Genomic DNA, 22,448 nt, shown 5'->3' on the forward strand with positions numbered 1-22,448 from the left:
AAAGCAGCCCTTATCTAAGAATTTGTCTTTTCTTTTTTTTTTTTACTAATTTTATTTCATTTTTATTATTTTTCAAGCTCTATGCCCAACATGGTGCTTGAACTCATGACCCTGAGAGCAAGAGTCACGTGCTCTACAGACTGAAACGGCCAGGTGACCCTCTAAGAATTTATTCAATGCAGCCCCTAGCCCTGGGGCTACACATGGCACGTCCAGCTATTAATGTGCCTGTGCAGACAGGAGGCAGCTGGCGAGGGACGTAGGGCACCGTCTCCCTTCCCCTTCCAAGTTCCCCCTGCAGCCCCCCAAGCGGCGAGTCCAGTGCTGGCTCCGCCCCGGGCCCGCTCAAGCCCCGCCCCCGCCAGGTCCCGCCCCGCCCCACCGTCCACTGAGCGCGGCCTCCCCGCCAGGCCCCGCCCCCACAAGGCGCCGCCCCGCCCCCAGTCCCGCAGCCCACTGAGCGCGGCCGCCCCGCCAGGCCCCGCCCCGTGTTCCGCCTCTCGGAGCGCACTGCGCCTGCGCCGGCGTCTCAGGCTCAGAGGCCCGGCGGCCGCGGCTCTTTTGTTTCCCCGCCGGAGTCCGAGCCGGACCCCGAATCCGAGCCCGAGTCGGAGCCGGGGAGGGATCCTCATCAGCGGCCCGGGCTGCGAGCGCCCCCCCGAGCGGCCTGCGGGGCTGGAGGCGGGCCCGGCCTGCCCGATGGGGCGCGCCCCCCGCCCGCCGCCCCCGGCCCGCGCCGCCGCCTGAGCCGCCCGCCCGCGCCATGGAGCCCGGCCGCGGCGGCCTGGAGGCCGTGGGCAAGTTCGAGTTCTCGCGCAAGGACCTGATAGGGCACGGCGCCTTCGCTGTGGTCTTCAAGGGGCGCCACCGGGAGGTGAGGGGCGCCGGCGGGCCCGGTCCGAGGCCCGGCGAGGGGGAGACCCCTCCTCCCTGCCGCACACCTGGGACCCCCGTCCCCGCCCCACACCCCGCGACGCTCTTGTCCCCGCCCCACGCCCCGGGCCCCGCGGGCCCCGCCCCAGACCCGCGGATTCTTATGCCCACCCCACTCCACGGGCCCTTCATCCCCATCTCCACATCCGGGGCTCCCTCGCCCTTACATCTCCCGGACACCTCATTCCGATCCCACACCGGGGGCCTCGCCAGCGGCACCGGAATCCCCCCAGGTGCTTACCTGGCCTGGGGGTGGCCTTCTAGGGTTCTGGGATTCCTGGCCCCTGAGGAACCTTTACGCTTGGTTTTCAGAAGCACGACCTGGAGGTCGCAGTCAAGTGCATCAACAAGAAGAATCTGGCCAAGTCCCAGACACTGCTGGGGAAGGAAATCAAGATCCTCAAGGTGAGCGGGTGTTGGAAGTGGTAGGGGAAGAGGGTGCTGGGTGAGCCTGCCTTGGTCATAAGAAACTTGGGTTTCTGTCCTAGGAATTGAAACATGAAAACATCGTGGCTTTGTATGACTTCCAGGTAAGGCTCCAGGCTGCATTCTCGGTGGGGAGGGGGTACGCTACCCTCCCAGGCTGGCCTGGGCACAGCCTGGTCCTAGACCAGCCAAGTGCTGGAGACCCTGGTCAGTGGTGGAAGGTTCTAGTCCGGTGTCTCATGTTGGGAGAAGGAGCTGAGCACCTGTGTGTATACATCTCTGTCTGGCCTGCCCAGGACTCTGGAGACTTGATTCTCCATTCTCGGCCCAGTTCTGGGCCCGGGCTTCTCAGGGCACGTTGGGAGGGCCCCACCGCCCCCGGCTGCCTGACTGCCACAGGCACCAGGGAGCACCCCCGTTGGAGTTACTCTGACTGTCCGAGGTCTGGCTAGCTACTGCACAGCCCTCAGGGGCTGTCTGGCCCTGTGGCCCTGACCATGGGTCCTGTCCCCGGCGTAGGCAGGCCCGGGGCAGGGCAGTCCTGCCGGCCTGGCCCACCTGTCTGGGCCGGCTGGTTGTTTGTTGACATTGCTCCAGCGGCAGGGCATTGGCCAGTCCCTTCCTGCGTCAGGCTGGGGGAGGGGAGGGGCCGAGGGAGATTCCTTCTTGCTGGCAGTTGGGGCCAGACAGCCCAGGCCCGAGCAGCAGCGGCTGGGAGGCGGTCAGGCCCAGCGGGCTCGGGAGGCCTCAGCCGGGTTTCCTCACCGCCCCCAGGTCCCCAGGGCCCGAGGTGGGGCCCCGCTTCGGCGAGCGTCCAGGACCCTGGACACCCAGTTTGGGGACGGGGAACCTGAGGCCGCAGATCTGCGGGCCAAAGTGCTGACTAATGATTTTGAAACCTGTTTACGGAGGCCACGGGACCAGCCCCTGGCTGAGGGGAAGTTCCCAGCCCGGCTGTCTGTGTTTTGGTGGCCTCCTCCCTCCTCCCCTGCTCTCCCCCTCCCCCTTCAGAGCTGGGCCGTGGCCTTGGGGGCTGTGGCGTGACGTGAGTTGACGGGCAGGGCACGGGTCCAGTGTGACAGCAAGTACCTGGAAGCCGGGCACTGGGCACAGAGACACTGTGTCCTGGGGCCGGGAGAGCGGCCCCCCTGCCTTCTCCGCCTCACACCTTTCCCTGTCCTCCCCCTCCTGGAGCCCCCGCCCTCCTTCCTTCCCCATCCCGCCGCACCGCACACCTGCTTGTGGGCAGCACTTCTTCCTCTCTTGCTGGCAGTGAGTCAGCTCCCCTGCTTGGAGGAGGCGCTCGCTCGGAGGCCCGTGTGGCCCCCCCACCCCCCGGGGCCTGGCCTCTGCCCTCACCCCCAGGGTGTGGGCTGGCCGTCTGAGTCCGTGGACTCCGCTGAGACACACGGGACCCGAGAAAAAATGGGCTTTTAAAACTAGGTAATAGATAACTTAGCTAAAAAAAAGATTATAAAGCGGACTTGGAAAAAGGTAACCCCTTTCCCTGTTGACACCCATCTTACCCCGGAGGCCCCCCCCCCCCCCCCCCCCCGCCCATACTGGTTGTTTCTGGATCTCTCCAGGGACAGAAACACGTTCTTACAAGCCCCTGTGCCACCACAGCGTCCACGGTCTGTGGGTATCTCAGGGAAGGATCTTTGTCACTCCACAGTGTCCCAATGTGTGTGAGAATTACACCCTTCTCCCAAGAAAATTCCCCCTGAACTCCTGCGAGGTTACTGACCCTAAACTAAGCTCACACGCTGAAGCTGGATGACCTACTTCAGTCCTGGCTCTGCCCCTTAAACTAGCTGTGGGTCCTTGGGCAAGTATCTTAACCCCTCTGGGCATCCATCTCTTGCTGTGTTAGAGACGATGGCGTTGTGCTCGCATCTGTGTGCACACTTGCTGTTCCAGTTGTGTCCGTGGGTGTTCCTTGCGGTCACATTGGTACGATCGCCCCACATTGCAGGGCTGACTTTGCCCAACCCCAGCTGAGGGCACGGGTGTTTTTCCGGGATTCTGACATGTCAGCAGTGTGGGAGAGACTGGCCTTGCCCTCACTCCCGGCCACGTGTGTATCTGTAGCATGGGTTCCTGGACAGGAGTCCCTGGGTAATGGGGGACACGTGCTTCTGGTTTGGGACAGTTGTCAGATTGCGGTCCCCAGAGGTGGGCCTGGACACGGTGCTGCATTCAGAAGGGCCGGTCTCCTCACATCCTTGCCAGGGGGGTGGTTATCAGACTTGCATCCTGGTGGAAAATGACATGTCCTTGTTTTTTCACTTGTCGTGAGTGAGGCTCAGCAGCCCGACGTGTGTATTAGGAAAACCACCTGTCCCACGCATGATCCCTGTTGGCCTTTAATCACTGAGGTTGGATGGCACTGTGCTTAACGACCGGCCGGCCCCCAGCCATATTGCCTTCCCTGAGCCCAGCTCCTCGATGTACTTTGTGTGACTTAGCTTGGGCAGGCTCGTCAGCCTCTTGGTGTCTCAGTGTTACCTGTAAAATGGGACATACCAGTACACCTGCGTCGTAGAATGGTTGTGATGAGAACCTGGGTCAATTTACGTCAGGTGCCTAGATCTGTGGCTGCTGTATAACAGGTGCTATATGAATATTGATTTGTAGGAGCTCTTTATATATTAAGGAGAGCCCTTTTGTGATTGATTACATTCTCTCAGGTTGTAGTTTTGTTTGTGGTCCTTATGGAATAGGGACATTTGTCAGGCTGATGTGGGTGGGGTGGGGGGGGAGGGAGCTTTGGACTGTACTCTGTTCTGAGACGCCGCTGACCATGCAGAGGCAGCTGCAGCCCGGCGCCTGGGGCCTTCCATTGAGGCCGCACCTGAGTGATCTGTGGTATCTGGACGTGCTCTTGCCCGGGGAGGGTGGCCGTTGCAGGAGGCAGGATATAGGACTGTGCCGCCCGCCGGGACCAGCCCTGCCAAGCATGCCCCAGGAGGAGGGCTGATGGCTACAGGCCTTGCCCTCCCAAGGCGGCTGGTTCCCACAGCTGGACGTGACTCACTCACCCAGGCCACCCAGCTGCGGACAGCCGTCCCACCTCCTGCTGACGTGTGGCCGGTAGGCACCTCTGTCCTGCTTTACTTTAGTGCCTTTCAGGACACTGCCAGTCCTCAGCCTTGCCCTCTGCTCTCTGAGAGGCGCCAGGGTCCCGGGGGCAGGGTGCGGGCCTTGTGGGTGCCCCTTGGCATCAGCCCCCGAGGTTAGGGCCTGTGAGTAGGCCTGAGGGTCTGGGCAGTTCTGGAAATGCTTGCAAACTTGTGTTATTGCTGTTTTACCGATTTTTTTTTTTTAACGTAAAATTGTGAAGCATAATACATCCTGGGCTGTAGGAAACTCAGATATTATGCTTTATGCAGCATTGGGCGGGACTCCTAGGTGAGGTAAGAGATAGAGTGTGCTGGCCCCAGGGACCCGGCCCCCGAGCTTCTCCCTGCTGTGGGCCCCGTGGCCCTGCCGTTCGCAGGGACCCCTCTCTGCCTGTGTGCTCTCAGCGCTGCGCTGGATCCCACGGCCAGCCGCCCGATCGGTGCCCTGGAGCACAGCTGCTGCTGGCACACGCTTGGCGTGTCCGTGGGCTCACTGGGTGTGCCGCGGCCAGGGCTTGGTGGCCCCCAGCGGTGTGTGTTCACTCGGTGTTCTCCGGGGATCGGGCCGGCTCACGCCCCCCTGCCCTGAGTGTCCCCCGGCATTTCCGAGTGGGGGGCGGTCCCAGCGCCAGGAGGAAGGGAGGGGGGGCAGGTGCCTCCAGGGAGCTGCCCGCACACAATGGGCAGCCGGGGAGGCTCCCCCGAGGAAGGAGGGGGGGCTGGGCCTCCTTCCCTTCTGGTTGCTGTCTGGCAGAACCCCGGGGGCGGCTCTGTTCTGGCTCCCCCGGGCTTTGACCACCTTCCTGAGCGGGGACGGCTGGCCCCTGAGGAGGTAACTAGGTCAGCGCCGGCCCACCCACCCGGCCCAGCCCAGGCAGGGAGTTGGGATCCTATTAAGCAAAGCACCTTAGCGCCCCATGGCGGGGTGGCCTCCTACGTGCCTGGATGCCCGTGCCAGGCTGCTCAGGACGCCTGGCTTGGCTCCAGGGCCTGTGGGACCCTGGCAGGGGCGGGAGAGGGCTCTGTTTCGTCTCCCTTGCACCTCAGGCTGGGGACCCTCACCCCCTTTTTTGGGACTGCACAGGGAGGTAGTCAGGACTCAGTGTCCTGCTCAGCCCTGCCCACCCCAGCCACATGGGGCAGGGTTGCGGGACCCCTGTGTGTCCTGTTTCCTTCCCTCAGGTGAGCTGTGATGTGGGCAGGACCTGCCTTGGCCTAGGGCGGGAGGTGGCCGCGGAGCAGTGAGGGCACCCGGTGTGGACATGGGGTCTGGCGGGCCCGTGCCTTGGCCACGTTTATGTTTCTTTCTTTTCTCTTTTTTCAAGTTTGGTTTTTTTGGGGGGGGCCGGGGAGAGAGAGAGAGATTTGCAGGGGAGGGGCAGTGAGAAAGGGGGAGAGAGGATCTAAAGTACGCTCCGTGCTGACAGAGAGCCTGGTGTGGGGCTTGAACTCTCGAACCGGCTCATGACCTGAGCTGAAGTTGGACCCTTAACCGATGGAGCCCTTCCCCCCGGGCCCCGGGGCCCCACGTTTATATTTCTGTATCAACGGGATAACGGGTCTCCCAGAACCAACCTGAAGATGAGAACACGCCAGTAATTCGCACCTGCCTCCCCAGGAGGTGAGCTGTCTCTGGGATGTGGCAGTCATCTGGAGCCGCGGGCAGCGCTCCCAGTCTTTTCAAGTGTGGGGCCCGAGTCTAGACTGACCCCAAGGAGGTGGCTTGGTGCCTGGAGCCTAGGTGGTCTCTGTTCACCCCCAGGGAGCTGGGGAAAGCCAAACTTAGCCTGTGTGGAGGCCAGCAGCAGTGGGACTCCAGGCCCGTTTGGGTTGTGCTGGGTGGACAGGGGCAGGCCGGCTGTGGCCACTGAGGCGGCGCTGACCCCTCCCGGCCCGCCGACGGGCCCCCAGCAGTGACTGGCTTGGACAGGGGTCTGGGCACGGAGCCTGTCTGCAGAAGGGCCCCACCCGGGGGCCGGGAAGCCTGCTGGCTGCACCATCTCCTGGTCCCTGTCAGGGCCAGCGACCGTGCCGCCGGGCTCTCCTGGGACCTGGCTTGGTGTTGGCCCAGAGGCAGGCCGAGAACGAGCTTCCAGGCCTGTGCGTGCTTCTGGGCCTCGCTGGGGAAGTGGCCCGGCCTGTACCATCCAGTGCGGTTAGGGTGTCACAGGCCTCTGAGGGCCCACCTCCCAGGTGAGGGGACAGATTGAAGCAGGAAGGGGCTGGTCTGAAGCTGTCGTCTGTCCCAGGGTGGTGGGAGACTCTGATGTCTCCCGACATTCAGGCTGGGTCACCCGAGCCTGAATGCCCCACGGTGAGGTTGGCTTGGTGCCCCGCCCTGGGCCCCAGCCCTACTGTGCTCTCTCTCCACCGGCCCTCTGTGCCCCCTGCCTGGGAGGGCCCGCTGGGGATGAGGCCGACTCCCGGCCAAGGGCAGAGGGACAAAGATCAGAGGGGGAGGAGGAACCTAGGCCTCACTCTGGCCTGCCGCTCCCTGACTTGTTCCCTGAGGCTCCGTGAGCCCCAGGAAGGCTTCAGAGTGGTCTTGGGAAAAGAGGCCTCCAGGGAGGCGACAAGCAAGCTGTGACCCGTGGGGATGGGGCATGCCTGGGGTGAGCAGCGGCCAGGGGACCCAGGGCCCGGGGGTTAGGGTCTTTGGAGGGAGGGCCCCTGCCATCACAGTTGGACGCTTGCCCTGGCCGGGGTGTGGGGAAGGGTGGGAGTGGGGCCAAGGCCCTGTGCCAGTGTCCTAGGGTGTCAGGCACCGGGTGGACTCGTTGTGACTTCTGCTGAGGGGACCTTCTTTCCAGGGGAGGTAGTTGCAGGCTCTGGGGCACTCCCAGATTTGGAGAGGGGAGGTGGGCTGGCCAGGGGTCTGCACCTACTGCTCCCGCATAGCCCTGGCATTCCTGCCAGTCCTGGTGGGTCACTCCCTGGGGACACCCGGGGGGAACCGATGCTGTGTGTCTGTATTGCCCGTCACTTTGGCCCTGCCTGTCCTCGGTCGGTGGGTGAGTTTCGGGCTGTTCTGAGAGCTGAAGGGGCCTGGGCCTGAGTCTCAGCTCTACCGCTCTGCTGTGTGGCCCGGGGCAGGGCACTTGGCTTCTCTGGGCTACTCAAGACCAGAGTGTTCACGGTGTCCCCGGAGCTCACTGGTCAGTAGTAACTGGAGCACGCCCGGCAGGCAGCGGAGGTGGCCGCGGTCAGGGTGATGGCAGGCAGGGAGCAGGTGGCCTGAGTGATGCCATCTAGCCCCTCCCTCTGCCCTCTGCAGGGTCCTGTGCCTGGAAGCTTCCCACCCCTCCTGGCCGCCAGTCCCTGCCCACCTGGCTGCCTCCGTCCTGGTCTCCGTGTCCCGTCCCGCCCCGTGTGTGTGCCTGAGACTCCCTGTAGTTGCCCGGGGTTATCTCTCCCCTGCAGCTGGCTTGGAAGGACCTGCCTGTGGGGAGAGCCCCGCCCCCCCAGTGACAGGCCTGGGAGCGAGGGGTGGGGCGTGCTTGGAACAGGTCCCGAGGGGCTTCAGTGTTGGTCTCACTCTGCGGGTACAGCCCTGCTACCCAGCCGTCCCCCCGGGTTGTCCTTGCCCTGGACACCCAGCCCTCCGTTGCAGCTCTGGGGGGGCTTCTCGTTTGGGGGGTACTGACCTCAGCGTGGGGTGTCACCCAGGACGGCAGCTTGTGTCTCTGCTCCGTACCCACCTTGAGTCTGTGCTCAGGCCCCGACCCGGCCACAGGGGGGCCGAGCCAGGAGACCACTGCCCCACCAAGCGTGGGTGGGGGGCATCCCTGGGACCTGAGCAGGGGTGGGGGGTGGTGGCCCACTGCTGGAGGTCAGGCCTCTGGATCGTTGTCAGGTGCCCCCCCCCCCCCAGAGGCCACTAGAAATGTCCTTGGAGCCATTTCCCTGCCCCTTCCCCGGCACCCCTTCGGGCCTCTCCCCACAATGCTTGGAGGGCTTCTGCCGGGTCACAGACTTGCCTCCCTGCACGGTGCGGGGGTGGGAAGTTGGGGTTGTGTGTGGAGCAGAGAAGGGGTTTATGCTGTGGCTCCCCGGGCCCAGTGGTGTGCCGGCACCGAGGTCTGGGGGCCTTGCTGCTGGCTGGCAGAGCCCTGGCCTGGGGGAGAGCTGGGGACGGCTGTCTGGGGACAGCAGAGAGGTTAAGAGCCTGCCTGCTTGGCTGACCTGGCTCCTGGGGCCTCGTTACTTGGCCGTGACTTGGGGATGTCAGTGGCTGCATCCAGGTGGAGGCGTCCTGCCTGCGGACGAAGCCTCTGCTGGTGGCACGGGGCCCCGTGGGTGCCGGCTGTTGGGGTCGGTGGTGGGGGCCGTCTGCGCTGGCCTGGGCCTTGGGCTCCTCGGTCTCGTGGGGGTGGACCCCGCTGAGGATGGCAGCGGCGCCCGAGGCCACGGGTGGCTGAGAGCTGAGCCGGAGGCCGGCCTGTGCTGGGCTCAGTGGGCTGGCGCCGACCTCGTGTGTTGGCGTCTCTGACGCTGGAATCGGGAGTGGCTTCTGAGGTTTGTGAGTCGAGGCCCTCGCACCCTGGCTGTGTCCTTCCTCGGGACCTGGGTGCTTCACTGGCTGGGTAGGGCGTCAAGCTGAGCCCTGTTGAAACCTCAGGGCTGGGCCTGACCCTGATGTTGACAGTGACCTGGGCAGTTGAAGGTTGTCCCCCCACCCACCCCCACCTCTCCCCGGACCCCAGCCTCCTGCCCAGACTTGGCACATGGAGTGCTCTGGTTGGCTGCCACTGCTGTCATTCAAGCCCACGTGCAATGACCTCAGAATCGAAACCCCGCGGCCCTGGGGCCCGGCAGGCCAGCTGTGCCCGTGCTCGCTGGCCTCTCGCGTGTAGCCCAGCTGGTGTTGAGGGCCTGGGTGCCGGGCGTCTGGGGCTCACTGAGGCCGAGGCGAGCTTCCTGGGGGACTGGTGGGGGGGGCCGGGTGGAGAGTGCTCCCCTCCACTTGTCATCGCCTCTTCTGTGTCCTGCAGGAAATGGCCAATTCCGTTTACCTGGTCATGGAGGTGAGTTCCTCCCGCAGGCCCTGCTGTGAGGACGGGGAGGCTGGACCCTGCTGGCTCCTGTACCTTGTCACCTGGGGGTTAGAAGCTGCTTGCACGTCTGTGGGCTTAGGCTTAGGGCCACTACGTCAGGAGCCCTGGCGGCCCTGGCAGGTGCCTGAGGGGCGGTAAAACGCCTCCACTGACCTCTTCGGTATGGATCGCGAGGGCCGCCTGGCCCAGGAAGGAGGCCGGCAGCACGGGAGCGGGTGTAGGGTGGTGGGGAGGACGGGCGGGGCGGGGGGAGGGTCCGGCTGGGCCGCTGACCGGGCTGTGCCACTGGTGTGTTGCAGTACTGTAACGGCGGGGACCTGGCGGACTATCTACACGGTGAGCGGACGCCCCGTGGCCGGGAGGGCCGCGTGCCCCGTCTCACCCCGGCCTCGCCTGCGAGGTGGCCTGATGTGAGCGAGGTCCCCGGGCTCGATGGAGGTGGCGGGTCCCCTGGTCCCCGCGGCACCTGCCGGGGAAGACAGAAGGGGCGGTGGGCCCCCGCTGGGGGCACAGACGGGGCCGGAGCCGTCGGGAACAGCCTCGCGGGACAGATTCGGTCTGGAAGAGCCCCTCTTGAACGGGGCCCTAAGTGGTTTGTGGGGAGGCGTTGCCTTCCGACGACCCCCCCCCCCCCCCCCGCCCCGGCCCTACAGGGTCCCCGAAGCGCTCGGCCGGCTGGGCTGCAGGGCCCCCAGCAAGGCCTGGCTTCCCACCCAGGGCGGTAGGCCGTCACCCACGCCCTCACCCCGGAGGGCAGGCCCTGGGGCTCAAGTGGTAACTGAGAAAGGGCATTAGGACAGCAGCACCTGGCGGTGGGTGGGGCGGTGGCACTGAGACCCCGAGGGGCTGGGCGGCCAGTGGGGAGAAGAGGCCAGCCCCCTGGAGGCGGGGAGCCCGACCCACCCGGGTGAGTCACTGCGGACCGCCCTGGAGGGCCCGGAGGGGTGCGTTGTGCTGGGGTTGGGGGGGCAGCCCCGCCCCCTGGGCGCCTGGGTGAGCCGCGCCCCCTTCTCCCTGCAGCCATGCGGACGCTGAGCGAGGACACCATCAGGCTCTTCCTGCAGCAGATCGCGGGCGCCATGCGCCTGCTCCACAGCAAGGGCATCATCCACCGCGACCTGAAACCCCAGAACATCCTGCTGTCTAACCCCGGCGGGCGCCGCGCCAACCCCAACAACATCCGCGTCAAGATCGGTGAGGCCGGGGCCGGCGGGGCCCGGGGCGCCGCGCGGGGAGCCCGGGAGCTTCGGCCGCCCTGCTCACGCGCCCCTCCTCCCCCGCAGCCGACTTCGGTTTCGCCCGCTACCTGCAGAGCAACATGATGGCGGCCACGCTCTGCGGCTCCCCCATGTACATGGTAGGTGGGCCGCCGCCAGCCCCTGCTGCCCCTGCTGCCCCTGCGGGGCCGGGCTCCCTCCCCTGGCCGTGGCCTCCCCTCGGGTGGCGGCCTGAGCGGCTGTGCCGCTGTTTCCCACCACCCCCGTGGCAGTCGGGGCACACAGGTCCGGTCACCAGGCGTGGCCGCGCCTCTTCTTGCCCCCGGCGCCGACCCGGACCGTTGACCCCACAGGCCCCCGAAGTCATCATGTCGCAGCACTACGACGGGAAGGCCGACCTGTGGAGCATCGGCACCATCGTGTACCAGTGCCTGACGGGGAAGGCGCCCTTCCAGGTGAGCGAGCCTCAGGTCAGGCGGGGCCGGCTGCTGATTTGCACCCCGGCGTTCCCCTCTGGGTCCCGGCTGGGCCGCCGAGGGCTACTGCCCTGCAGCCTTCCCCCACGAGAGTGCAGCGCAGCCACGGTCACGTCAGGGCCGCGGCTGGAGCGTGCGGGCTCCGGAGTGGTCCGTGTGCCCGCGTGTGTGTCTGGGCCGAGTCTTGTGCCCTGCCCCCCTGCCCGGGCCAGTGCTGGCGCGACGCACCGCGTTGGCGTCAGGCCGCGGGGCGCTGGGCGCCGCGTTTGGTGAGCGGCAGCCTGCTCGGCGGTGGGATTCCAGAGGGCGCGCTCGGGGCTCTGAGCCCACCAGGCAGCTCTCGCTGTTGCCAGCTTGCCCCTCAGCCTTCTTTGAGTGCCCGGTGACCCAGGCTGGCCCGCTGGCTCCCCGCACCCCTCCCGGTCCCTCGCCATCAGCCCCGGGAAGCTGGGGTGCTCTCTTGCTCTCGGCTGCACGCTCGCCCTGGGCTCAGTGCCTGGCACCACGGTGGTGTGCAGTGGGCAAACAGACGACCACATACGTGCCAGCCAGCCGCTCCCCATGGGACACAGTGCCCGTGGGGAGGGGAAGGCTTATTCTGGGGTCCTTTCCAGGGTGGGGCTCACGGAGTAGTTAATTTCAAGAAGCAAACCTCCAGTCATACCAGGGGCCTGGCCGCCTCGCTTCTGGCCCGCCTGACACTCCCCGTGCGGTCCCGGTGGTCCACGGCCTGGATGGGGGAGGAGGGGAGCCCGTCCCAGGAAGCCTGGAGGGCGTGTGGTGTTCGGACCAGGGCCCCGACTCTGGCCGGGGGACCTCCCAGGGGGCCTAGATGCTCATGCTGCCCTCCCCCCCAGGCCAGCAGCCCCCAGGACCTTCGCCTCTTCTACGAGAGGAGCAAGACCCTGGTGCCCACGTAAGTGCCCTCGCCTCCACCCCCCCCCCCCCCCGCCCCAGGTGGGCAGCCGCATCATGCTGTCTCCCGGCCCCACCGTAGCATCCCCCGAGAGACGTCCGCCCCGTTGAGGCAGCTACTGCTGGCCCTGTTGCAGCGCAATCATAAGGACCGCATGGACTTCGGTGAGCGAGGGCCCTCCTGGCCGTGTGCCCCCCACCCTGGGCTCCTGGATGCCCACGGTCCCTGTCCCGGCAACACGGGGCCGTGAAAAGCGCGGTTTTGCTGCGGGAAAGCCCCGGGCGGGTGGGGGGCCGGCCGGGACCGGGGTCCCAGAGGGAGTCTCGGGTGGCGCGGAGTTCCGTCTTTCCTCCGGGGGCCCCTGGGGCCAGGGCTCTCACACGCCTCACTCACCCACCCTCCTTCCTGCAGACGAGTTCTTCCATCATCCTTTCCTTGACGCCAGTGCCACTGTGAAGAAGTGTGAGTCCCCCGAGGGCCTGGGGGCCCCCAAGGCCGTGGGGGGGGGGGGGCTCGCGCACAGCCGACTCCGTGCGGCAGGTTTAGAGGGATAGGAGCTGGGGCTGCCCTTGCCGGTGCCCGGGTCCTCTGGGTGGGCGACGGCGGGTTCCGCTCAGTGCGCTGGTAGCTGTGCACCTGCTGCCGCTGGGCGGGCCTTGGCGGACTGGGGAGGGAGAGGTGGGGACGGTGCCCGCGCGCTGACCTGTGCCCTCGCCAGCCCCCCCCGTGCCCGTGCCCTCGTACCCGAGCTCCGGGTCCGGCAGCAGCTCCAGCAGCAGCTCCACCTCGCACCTGGCCTCCCCCCCGGTGAGTCAGCCGCGGGGGGCCCGACCCTGGGGTTTGGGGCGTGTGGATGTCCCACCGGGGTCAGAACGGCGCCGGGACGCTTGCCTTTATTTCTGTGGTTTTGTCTGATCCGCTCACACAAGGTGCGCCAGACACGTTCTGATGATGAAACGTCGAAGCGTGAGAAGCTGGCAAAAACCCCTTTTAGCCGCTCCCCCCCCCCAGCCTTCACGTCCCAGAGGCTGACCCGCTAGGTGTGGGTCCGTGTTCCTCAGGGCCTCCGTGAGCGCTGGTGTGCGCTCACGGGAACGGGGGCAGGGAGGCCTCGAGTCCTGGGGACCGCCGGGGACTCCCCGGTGCCTCGGCACGGGGGCGGGGCGAGGTCTGCGAGGGTGCGCAGAGCTGGGGGGCCAGGGCCGTGCCGGAGGCAGATGTTCGACGCTTCATGATAGTGAGCGCGCACGGCCTCCCTTTCAGGCCTTTGCGGGCCCGTGGAGGAGCGGGGGCAGGGCTGTGTGTCACTGAAACAGGGGTCTCCCCAGGAGCTCCGTGCCAGCTGGGGGCACAGCGTTTCAGAAACCGATGGGAGAAGGGGTGCCCCCTGGGGAGGAGAGCGGATCGTCCCCTTCCTCGGCGCCCAGCAGCCCCTTTTCCACCCGGGCCCTGGGGCCGGGTCTCAGTGGCCTCCCCTCTGACCCCCAGTCCCTCGGGGACATGCAGCAGCCGCTACAGAGGACACTGACGTCCCCGGCCGACGCTGCTGGCTTCCTGCACGGCTCCCGGGGCTCCGGCGGCAGCAGCAAGGACTCGTCCTGCGACACAGATGACTTTGTCATGGTCCCGGCCCAGTTTCCAGGTCGGGGGCCAGGGTTTGCTTCGTTGTGAGCTTGCGTGCGTGTGCTCGTGACGCTTTCTCTGCCTGTGGGCCCTCAGGGTGGGTTCTGGGAGCCGTACTGCGTCAGCCAGGCGAGAGTCCACGCCAAGTCCTGCCGGTCACCCGTGGGTGGTGCGGACCGAGTGCCTGTGCTCAGGCCCGGCCCTCCCCCCCACCCGCCGTGCAGAGCACCTGCTCGCAGGAGGGAGCTGCCAGGGCAGGGCTCAGGCCTCTGGGACAGGCCCGGCCCCTCCCTAAGCCCGCTCCGGGGGTCCCGGTGTCCTCTCATGCCCCTGGACGTTGACACTTCCTTTTGCTGCCCTTGGCCATCTCATGACTTGGGTCAGTCAGACAACGGGCCCACGTTGGGCAAGGCGAGGAGGACCATTGGAGAGGTTGATGGGGCAGGTGCGGGACCCAGGGTGCCAGAGGAGGGCTTAGGCCCGGACTGGGAGCCGGGGGTGACCGGCCTGGGCTTGGCTGAAGGCTGGGGTATGCACAGAGCACCCAGGGTCTCCCTCGAGAGCCCCGAGGTCCAGTCAGGGAGAGGGAGTCCCCGGTGCACATCACAGGGGGACCTGGGAGCACGGCTTCCTCCCCCACTTTGTCTCACGAAGCCGCCCTTCCTGGAGCCTCCAGCCACTCCCTGGAATTGAGTGTGGGGTCACCCGGGAGCCGGGGTGGGTGAGGTGGCCCAGGGGGGGTGGAACGCACACTTGTCCTGATGCCCAGCCTGCCCCGTCTCCCACCCGCAGGTGACCTGGTGGCCGAGGTGGCTGGAGTCAAGCCCCCACCAGACAGCCTGATGTGTAGTGGGTAAGCCCCCTGCCCTTTGCTGCCCCCTAACCGTTTTGGGACACGGACGTGCTGGCTCCGGCCGGTCGTTCTTCTGCCCTGCCTGGGTCCAGTCGGCCTGAGGTGTGTCCCGCCTATGTGCTCTGTCCCCACTAGGAGCTCACTGGTGGCCTCGGCTGGCCCGGAGAGCCGTGGCCGGACCCCTTCTCCTTCCCCACCCTGCAGCAGCTCTCCAAGCCCCTCCGGGTGAGCAGAGGCTGGGGTGGTACAGTGTTGGGAGTGGCCCAGAGGCAGGGTTAGGGCCTCCAGCCCAGGTCTGGCTTTGTAGATAGCACTTGAGTCTGGAGGTCTTGTCTCAGTTCGGGCCTCGAGGACACTGGGCTTCTCATGGGTGGTGGCCCACGGGACGGGGCTGTGGTCGGAGGGATGTAGACCCGGGAGCGGGGAGCTGTGGGGACTGCTAGGGACCAGTGTGGCCACCACCCCGTCCCCATCCTGCAGGGCTGGGTGGGCTCGGGTTCCTAGAGCCCAGGTCGGGAGCAGGCCCAGCCTCACTGTCCTTTGCCTGGCCTTTTTCCACATGTCCCAGTGGCTGGTCCCATCCAGAAGCCCCTTGGGCACAGTGTGCATGGGGTGGGGTGTGAACAGTTCCTGCTGCCTGAATGGTGGCAGTGCTGGGCACATGCAGAGGTGGGGAAGCAGGTGGCCCGGGTGGCCTCTGCCCCAGGATGTTTGAGCCTGGGGTTCAACCCGGTGCACTGTCTCCCTCGACCGCCCCCCTGCTTCTCCCTACCACAGCCGGGCCGGCGCGTTCAGCAGCAGGTGCGGTGTGTCTGTCCCCATCCCAGTGCCCACGCAGGTGCATAATTACCAGCGCATCGAGCAGAACCTGCAGTCACCCACCCAGTACCAGACCGCACGGTGAGTCTAGTCACCCCTCACCACCCACCTCTGTGATTACAGGGGCTCCCCCTAGCGGCAAGGCATGCCCTACGGCGCTATAGTAAGGATCCCACTACAGGGTTGTCTCACATGCACAGGTGTGCAGGCTGTGCACTGTGTGACTCTCACCGTCACAATTTACATTGTGGACATGCAGAGATCCTACATTTATTGGGACAGCTTTCTGGCAGATATCACTATCGTGTTTTGTCTTAGAAAGACCGAGATGGAGCCCGTAGGTGAGGAGGAGAGAGGACCAGAGGGAGAGAGAGTGAGAATCCCAGTATCTGCTCAGTGCAGAGCCCGACTTGGGGCTCGGTCTCACGGCCCTGGGATCGTGGCCTGAGCCGAAATCGAGAGTTGGATACTCAACCGACCGAGCCACCCAGGTGCCCCTACAAGACCCGATATTGATTTCTCACTAACTCCAGTCAGCACAACAGGAGGAGGCCTTTCTTTTGTAATTCCCAGAAGGCCCTGTGGGCCAGTGTCGTCCTGGCAGGGACTGTGACCTCAGGCGTGAGGATGCCCCCAGGAAACACGGGGTCTCTACTCCCTAGTTATCGCTGTAGGCAGGAGGGTGAGGGGCCCAGTCCTCCCGAAGGCTCCTGGTGAGGCCCGTTTTTTGAGTGGAGGAGGACGAGCCATCTGGCCTGGCCGTGACCCTCGCTGCACGTGGCTGGGGGCCTCACCTCATGCCTGCTCGTGCCCCCAGGTCCTCTGCCATCCGCAGGTCGGGCAGCACCAGCCCCCTGGGCTTTGCCCGGGCCAGTCCGTCGCCCCCGTCCCACGCCGAGCACGGAGCTGCCCTGGCCAGAAAGCTTTCCCTGGGCGGGGGCCGGCCCTACACACCATCTCCACAAGGTGAACCTGGGCGCCCTGGCGGAGGATCCTGAAGCGGGCCTGGGCATCTCCCCGGGCTGGGGGGGCGGTGGGGAGACTGGCCGGCGTGACCCTGGTGATCCCTCTCTCCTCAAGCTGGAATCATCCCCGAGCGGCCGGGCTGGAGCGGGGCGCCCTCCCCACAGGCACCCGAGATGCGGGGCGGGAGATCCCCTCGTCCAGGTAGGTGCGGCCCTGGCCCCGGGGCAGGAGGGCAGAGCCGGCGAGGGCTGCCTCCCTTCTTACAGTTAGGGGAAGGCGGGAGCCCCGCCAGACGGTTTTCGCCATCTCAAGCTCAAGCCTGGAGACCGTACGGGTGCACTCGGGGATTCAGCCTCTGCGTCCACCACACAGTCTGCCTTGTGCACCGTCGGAGCGGGGAGGGTGGAGGGGATAGTTAAGATTGAGGGCCTCACGTACACGCTTCTGCCTGGTGGTGGCGTGTGCCCGGCTGGGTGGCCCCCACGTGGCAGTGACCGGGTCCTGTCCTGTCCTGTCCCAGGCTCCTCTGTGCCCGAGCACTCTCCCCACGCTGCCGGGCTGGGCTGCCGCCTGCACAGCGCTCCCAACCTGTCTGACCTGCACGTTGTCCGCCCTAAGTTGCCCAAGCCCCCCACGGACCCGCTGGGGGCCGCGTTTGGCCACCCCCAGTCCAGCCCCCCGCAGCCGTCCCATGTGCTGCAGTCCTGCCGGCCCCTGCGAGGCTCGCCCAAGCTGCCTGACTTCCTGCAGCGGAACCCCTTGCCCCCCATCCTGGGCTCCCCCACCAAGGTAATGGGGCCGGGAGCTCGGTGGGGACAGGGAGGCGGGGAGGGGCCGGTCCCGGGAAGACCTCAGAGGGTGGCTCTGTACTGAGGACCTCTTCCCGTGCACCTGCACAGGCCGCCAGCGCCCTGCCTGGCAGGGTTCCCAGGGGACGGGGCCTGGGAACGGGGAGCTTTGGGCCCAGAAATGTGAAAGGTGCCACACGTGCTCCAGGACTGCCCTGGGCAAACTAGTCTCCTCAGCCCTTGCCGTAGTTCCCTCCTCTGTGAGGTGCGGCCAGGCCCTGGAGGCACGGCGGCGGTCCTAGGGGCGTGCGCGTGCGTGGAGGCGCGGCCACGGGGGGGGGGGGGGGTCCTAGGGACGTGCGCGTGCACGTGCGTAGAGGGTATTGCGCTTCCTCCCGCACGTGCCGGTCTTGTGTCTGCGGCGCAGACCTGGGGGTGGAGGCCGCGTGGGTTCTGGGCCGCTGATGCCTTCACGGCGGCCCTTCTCTGCACCCTGTCTGCGCCTCCTAGGCTGTGCCTGCCTTCGACTTCCCCAAGACCCCCAGCTCCCAGAACCTGCTGACGCTCCTGGCCCGGCAGGGCGTAGTCGTGACACCGCCTCGGAACCGGACGCTGCCCGATCTGTCAGAGGCCGGACCGTTCCAGGGGCAGCAGCTGGGCCCTGGCTTGCGGCCCCCCGAGGACACCAAGAGCCCCTTCGGCAGGTGTGCGGCAGGGACTCCCGCCGTCGCGTTCTCTCCGGGGAGGGAGGAGAGGCCCGAGTAGGCCTGTGTGTGGGGAGCGGCCTGCTCTGCACCGCTTCCCCCGTGACCCTTTCTGAGTCTCACCGTGCGCGTCCGTCCGGTGGGGGACGCTGCCTGCTCCAGGGTGGGTAGAAGACCGCAGGGCCAGCATACGTGCCACCAGTGCTGCCTGCGGTCTGGATGCGGCAGGCTGCGCTCAGGCCCTGCCTGGGCAAGGACCCACAGGCCGGCTCATCCCCGCTGCTCACCCCGCAGGTCCCTCAGTACCGGGCGCCTCACCGATCTGCTCCTTAAGGCTGCGTTCGGGACCCAGGTCCCTGACTCGGGGAGCACGGACAGCCTGCAGGAGAAGCCTATGGAGATCGGTGGGTGGGCGGGGGCTGCCCCGCCGTGGGGGTGGGGGTGGGGGTGGAGGCAGGGCGCCGGCAGCAGGGCCCCGAGCGCGGCTTCTCTCCTGCAGCGCCCTCTGCCGGCTTCGGAGGGACCCTGCACCCCGGAGCCCGTGCTGGGGGCGCCAGCAGCCCATCTCCCGTGGTGTTTACCGTGGGCTCGCCCCCCAGTGGGACCACACCGCCCCAGGGCCCCCGTGCCAGGATGTTCTCAGGTGAGGACCGCGTGGTGAGCCTCCAGGCTGCAGGGGGTGAGTGGTCCACGCGGATGGGTCGGGATGGGTCGGGAAGCCTGAGGCTCTGACATCCTCACACGAGGGGCAGGGATAATGCCCACAGCACCCGCCTCTGCGGCGCTCTGGGCGCACGAGCCCCGGGCCACGCAGACGCCCCCAGCTCTGGCTCCTGGACTGGGGGGGACCCGCCTGCAGCAGGGGCAGGAGCCAGGGTGGACGGAGTTCCCGAATGTGAACTGAGGCCAGCAGCCGGAGGGAGGGGCGCCCAGTCGGGGTTGGGGAGGGGTCTGGAGGCGAGTTGTGTGGGGAGCGCGTCCTGCATGTGCGAGTGTCACAGCTGGGGCCCTGTCCCCACAGTGGGCTCCTCCGGCTCCCTGGGTTCAGCCGGCTCCTCCTCTGCCCGTCACCTGGCTCCTGGAGCCTGCAGCGAGGTGGCCCCGGAGGTCCCGGCCCCCGGCCACTGCCGCAGCTTTGCCGATCCCGTCACCGCCAACCTGGAGGGGGCCGTGACCTTCGAGGCCCCCGACCTCCCCGAGGAGACGCTGATGGAGGTGAGCCCCGCGTGCGGCAGGCCCACGGACGGCGGGGCCGGGGTGGGTCGCAGCCCCCACTTAGCTGCCCGCTTCCCCCCAGCAAGAGCACACCGAGATCCTGCACGGCCTGCGCTTCACTCTCGTCTTCGTCCAGCACGTCCTGGAGATCGCGGCCCTGCGGGGCAGCGCCGGCGAGGCGGCCGGGGGCCCCGACTTCCAGCTGCAGGAGAGCGTGGTGGCCGACCAGATCAGCCTGCTGAGCCGGGAGTGGGGGTGGGTGTGCCTGGCGGGGCCTGGGGTTGGGGGAGCGGGGGAGGCGGCCTGGGGGCCGGGGTCTCCGAGCCCGAGCCGCCTGACGCGGGTGCCGCCCTCCAGCTTCGCGGAACAGCTGGTGCTCTACCTGAAGGTGGCCGAGCTGCTGTCCTCGGGCCTGCAGACCGCCATCGACCAGATCCGGGCCGGCAAGCTGTGCCTGTCGTCCACCGTGAAGCAGGGTCAGTGCTGGAGGCCAGAGACTGGGCATGTGAGGGTGCGGGGGGGCCGGGGAAATGCCTGGACGGAGAGGCCAGGTGGAGGTGGGTGGGAGGGGGTCACCTGGGAGCAGCGGGGGCGGGGGGCGGGTGGTCCCAGGGAGGGGCGGGGAGGTGGGACGACGGCAGTCCCGGGGGTGGCCTGAGCTGACGGGGGCGGTGCCCGTCCCCCCGCCTGCCCACAGTGGTGCGGAAGCTCAATGAGCTGTACAAGGCCAGCGTGGTGTCCTGCCAAGGCCTGAGCCTGCGCCTGCAACGCTTTTTCCTGGACAAGCAGCGGCTCCTGGACCGCATCCAGAGCGTCACTGCCGAGAAGCTCATCTTCAGCCACGCGGTGCAGACGGTAGGGCGGGTGGGGCGGGCGACGGCAGCGTGGGGGCCGGGGTGGGGCATGAGTCGGTGCTGGGCTGGTGCCCTCCGGGCCCGGTCTGGCACCGGGAGCCCGCCTGGCTTTTGGCCCCAGTGCCGGGGCTCCGCAGCCCAGGGGGCATCCCTGGCCACACCCCTCTGCGAGAGCGACTCCGTTTCCCCAACTGTGAAGCCAGAGGCCTGGTTCTCAAGCTTCTTGGTGGGTGAGTGTTCTCCGGGAGAAGCCGCTGCGGGCAGCCGCGGGAGCCTGGGCCTTCTGTGCTTCCGCGGCTTTGGGGTCTTTCTGCCTCCAAAGAACGGGCTCCGAGGAGGCGGCGGTTCCCGCGAGAACGCGTTTGTGTAGCCTAAGCGCGCAGCCTGAACAAAGGTCTGGGGAAGTCGGCCTCCCCCTCCCTAGCGGTGACCGCTGGTGAGTTAGGCCATCGCAGGCAGTAGTGAGCACGCCTGCCAAGGGGGCGCCCTGCCCGCCAGCGCCGGCCTACTTGGGGCGGTGTTGGCCGGCTGGTGGCGCAGGGCTACGCGGGCCCGTCTGGGCCTCCGAGTGGCACCAGCAGCCCTCACGGCATGCCCCCGATGTGTGTGCCAGATGGTCCTGGGGACCGCCGGGCCCGGTGCGGGGCTGCCAGGGCAGCTGGGCTGAGCCCCCCGCTTCCCCGGAGCAGGTGCAGTCGGCCGCCCTGGACGAGATGTTCCACCGTCGGGAGGACTGCGTCCAGCGCTACCACAAGGCTCTGCTGCTCATGGAGGGGCTGCAGCACCTCCTCGCCGACCAGGCAGACGTGGAGAGCGTTGCCAAGTGTGAGTGCCGCAGGCCAGCCCCGGAGGGGCGGGGAGAGGTGGGCAGCTCGGGTCCCCTGACGGTGTCTCCCTCGCCACAGGCAAGCTGTGCATCGAGCGGAGGCTGTCCGCACTGCTGACCGGCATCTGTGCCTGACTGCGGGGTGCCGAGGGGCCGGATCTGCCGATCCCACAGGCTTGGGGGCGGCCAGCTGGCCGGGCTTGAAGGGACAAGCCTGCGGCCTCGGTGCTGCTCGCTGGCGTCGGGAGAAGGTCGGGGGCTCCCGCAGAGCCAGGCCTCGAGTTGCGCGTCCGCATCCTGAGCTCTGCCGCGGTGGGCTTCGGCGTGCTGGGAAGGCCCCGGGCAACCCCGGTCCAGGCCGGGGCCCCCGCCTCGCAGGTTGGCAGAGCTCTCCCGGCCAGCAGTCACGACTTCCCTCGGCCGCCTCGCTGGCAGCGGGGGGCGCGTGTGGCCGGACCGCCGGGCGGCCCCGATGCCCGCCGCCGCGCGGAGGATGAGCAGAGGCCCCGAGACCGCTCTACCCAGGAAAAGGTGCGGCCCCCTGGTCCCCCTCCTTCCCCAAGACCACCCACCCAGCTTTGTGAATCACGGAGCACTTTATGCAGGCGGCCCTGGAGCAGGACTGCCCGCCAAGTCCCGCGTGTTGCTGCGGGGCGTGTGTATATACCTATATACATATATACATATATACATAGTCGTGCGAGCGTGTGCGAGCGTGTGCGCTGTGCCTGCTGCCGGGACCCTCTCGGGGAGACACAGACCTCTTATTTAAATGTTCTTGTAGGGACAGACAGTACGAAGCACCAAGCTTTCTGAACCCAGGACAGACGTTGAAGTCTATTCCACTTTACTCCTGAAATGTGTCTTATTTTTCTGCAGCTCTTTTTTTTTAACAGAAGAAGACAATTTGTAGTTTGTTTTGGAAGGGTGGGGCAGGACGGGTGGGCCCTGGTATTGGGCGCACACACGTGGGTGGAGGTAGGAGGTGTCTGTCACGGTGGGCCCCTCCCCCGCCCTGCCCCGCCCCCGCCGTCCCCGCCCCGCCTGACCAGGGGCTGTTTTGTGCAAAGTCTCCCATCCAGCTTTCACGGTGGGTTTTGATGCCAAAGTCGTGTGTGGAGCTCCCCCACCCCCACCCCAGGCTGGGTCCTGGCTGCCCCTGGGGAGCCCGGGGGTCTTCCTGGCCTGCCCCGCCCTGCCTCGCCCCCCTCGTCTATATCCTGGAGAGGGCAGAGGAAGCCTGCCGGAGTCCAGGCACCCTGGGTGAGGGGTTTAATGTCTTACATCAAGACACAGACATCTTTGTGTTTCTTTCTTTGCAATACTTGAAATATTGCCACTGTGCTTGGACTTAGAACCAGCCCCGCGACTTGTTCCTCGCTGCACGGAACGTGTTCGTATTTATTGCTTTATGGTCGGCCGAGACCCAGGCCACCGGGACGCTGGTGCCACGGGAGGGGACTCGTGGGTGCCCACGCGGGCTGCCAGCGGATCCTGTTCTTTACGAGACAGCACCTGACTCTTGGTCTACTTTAAAAGGAGTTTTGTGTGACCCCCCCCCCCATTTGCATTAAATTGTGTAATACCGATTTAAGGAAATAAACCTTTGGAATTGAGTGGGTGTGGCTGACGGTTGATTTGTCACCATCTCTAGTG

General features: G+C 66.7%; 1 protein-coding gene across 3 annotated transcripts; it reads left to right on the top strand.

Annotated features, from left to right (window-relative positions):
* The first annotated feature begins 748 nt into the window (after nt 1–748).
* ULK1 (unc-51 like autophagy activating kinase 1) lies at nt 749–22,408 on the top strand. 3 transcript variants are annotated; one of them, XM_030335673.1, is made up of 28 exons: nt 749–874; nt 1,246–1,338; nt 1,422–1,463; nt 9,473–9,505; nt 9,835–9,871; nt 10,556–10,729; nt 10,819–10,892; nt 11,106–11,207; nt 12,086–12,144; nt 12,226–12,308; nt 12,556–12,606; nt 12,863–12,951; nt 13,633–13,786; nt 14,560–14,620; nt 14,756–14,845; nt 15,398–15,520; nt 16,257–16,405; nt 16,520–16,606; nt 16,926–17,194; nt 17,704–17,897; nt 18,192–18,301; nt 18,397–18,540; nt 18,919–19,112; nt 19,195–19,367; nt 19,470–19,588; nt 19,810–19,967; nt 20,656–20,791; nt 20,872–22,408. In XM_030335673.1, the coding sequence occupies exons 1-28, from the start codon at nt 764–766 to the stop codon at nt 20,925–20,927; spliced, it is 3,165 nt and encodes a 1,054-aa protein (XP_030191533.1). In that variant the 5' UTR covers nt 749–763; the 3' UTR covers nt 20,928–22,408. The 3 variants fall into 3 exon arrangements, with proteins under 3 accessions (XP_030191533.1, XP_030191534.1, XP_030191535.1); XM_030335674.1 differs by lacking the exon at nt 1,422–1,463; XM_030335675.1 differs by lacking the exons at nt 749–874; nt 1,246–1,338; nt 1,422–1,463; nt 9,473–9,505 and adding an exon at nt 9,524–9,695.
* The last annotated feature ends 40 nt before the right edge of the window (nt 22,409–22,448 follow it).

Source organism: Lynx canadensis, chromosome D3 (assembly GCF_007474595.2).
Source record: "Lynx canadensis isolate LIC74 chromosome D3, mLynCan4.pri.v2, whole genome shotgun sequence".
Lineage (NCBI taxonomy): Eukaryota > Metazoa > Chordata > Mammalia > Carnivora > Felidae > Lynx > Lynx canadensis.

Bases quoted from the DNA above. Each gene is read 5' to 3' on its own strand.
- ULK1 (XM_030335673.1), top strand. From the start codon at position 764: ATGGAGCCCGGCCGCGGCGGCCTGGAGGCCGTGGGCAAGTTCGAGTTC. The intron at 12,607-12,862 runs GTGAGTCCCCCG...TGCCCTCGCCAG, and splicing joins CAGTGCCACTGTGAAGAAGT to CCCCCCCCGTGCCCGTGCCC. The intron at 16,607-16,925 runs GTAGGTGCGGCC...GTCCTGTCCCAG, and splicing joins CGGGAGATCCCCTCGTCCAG to GCTCCTCTGTGCCCGAGCAC.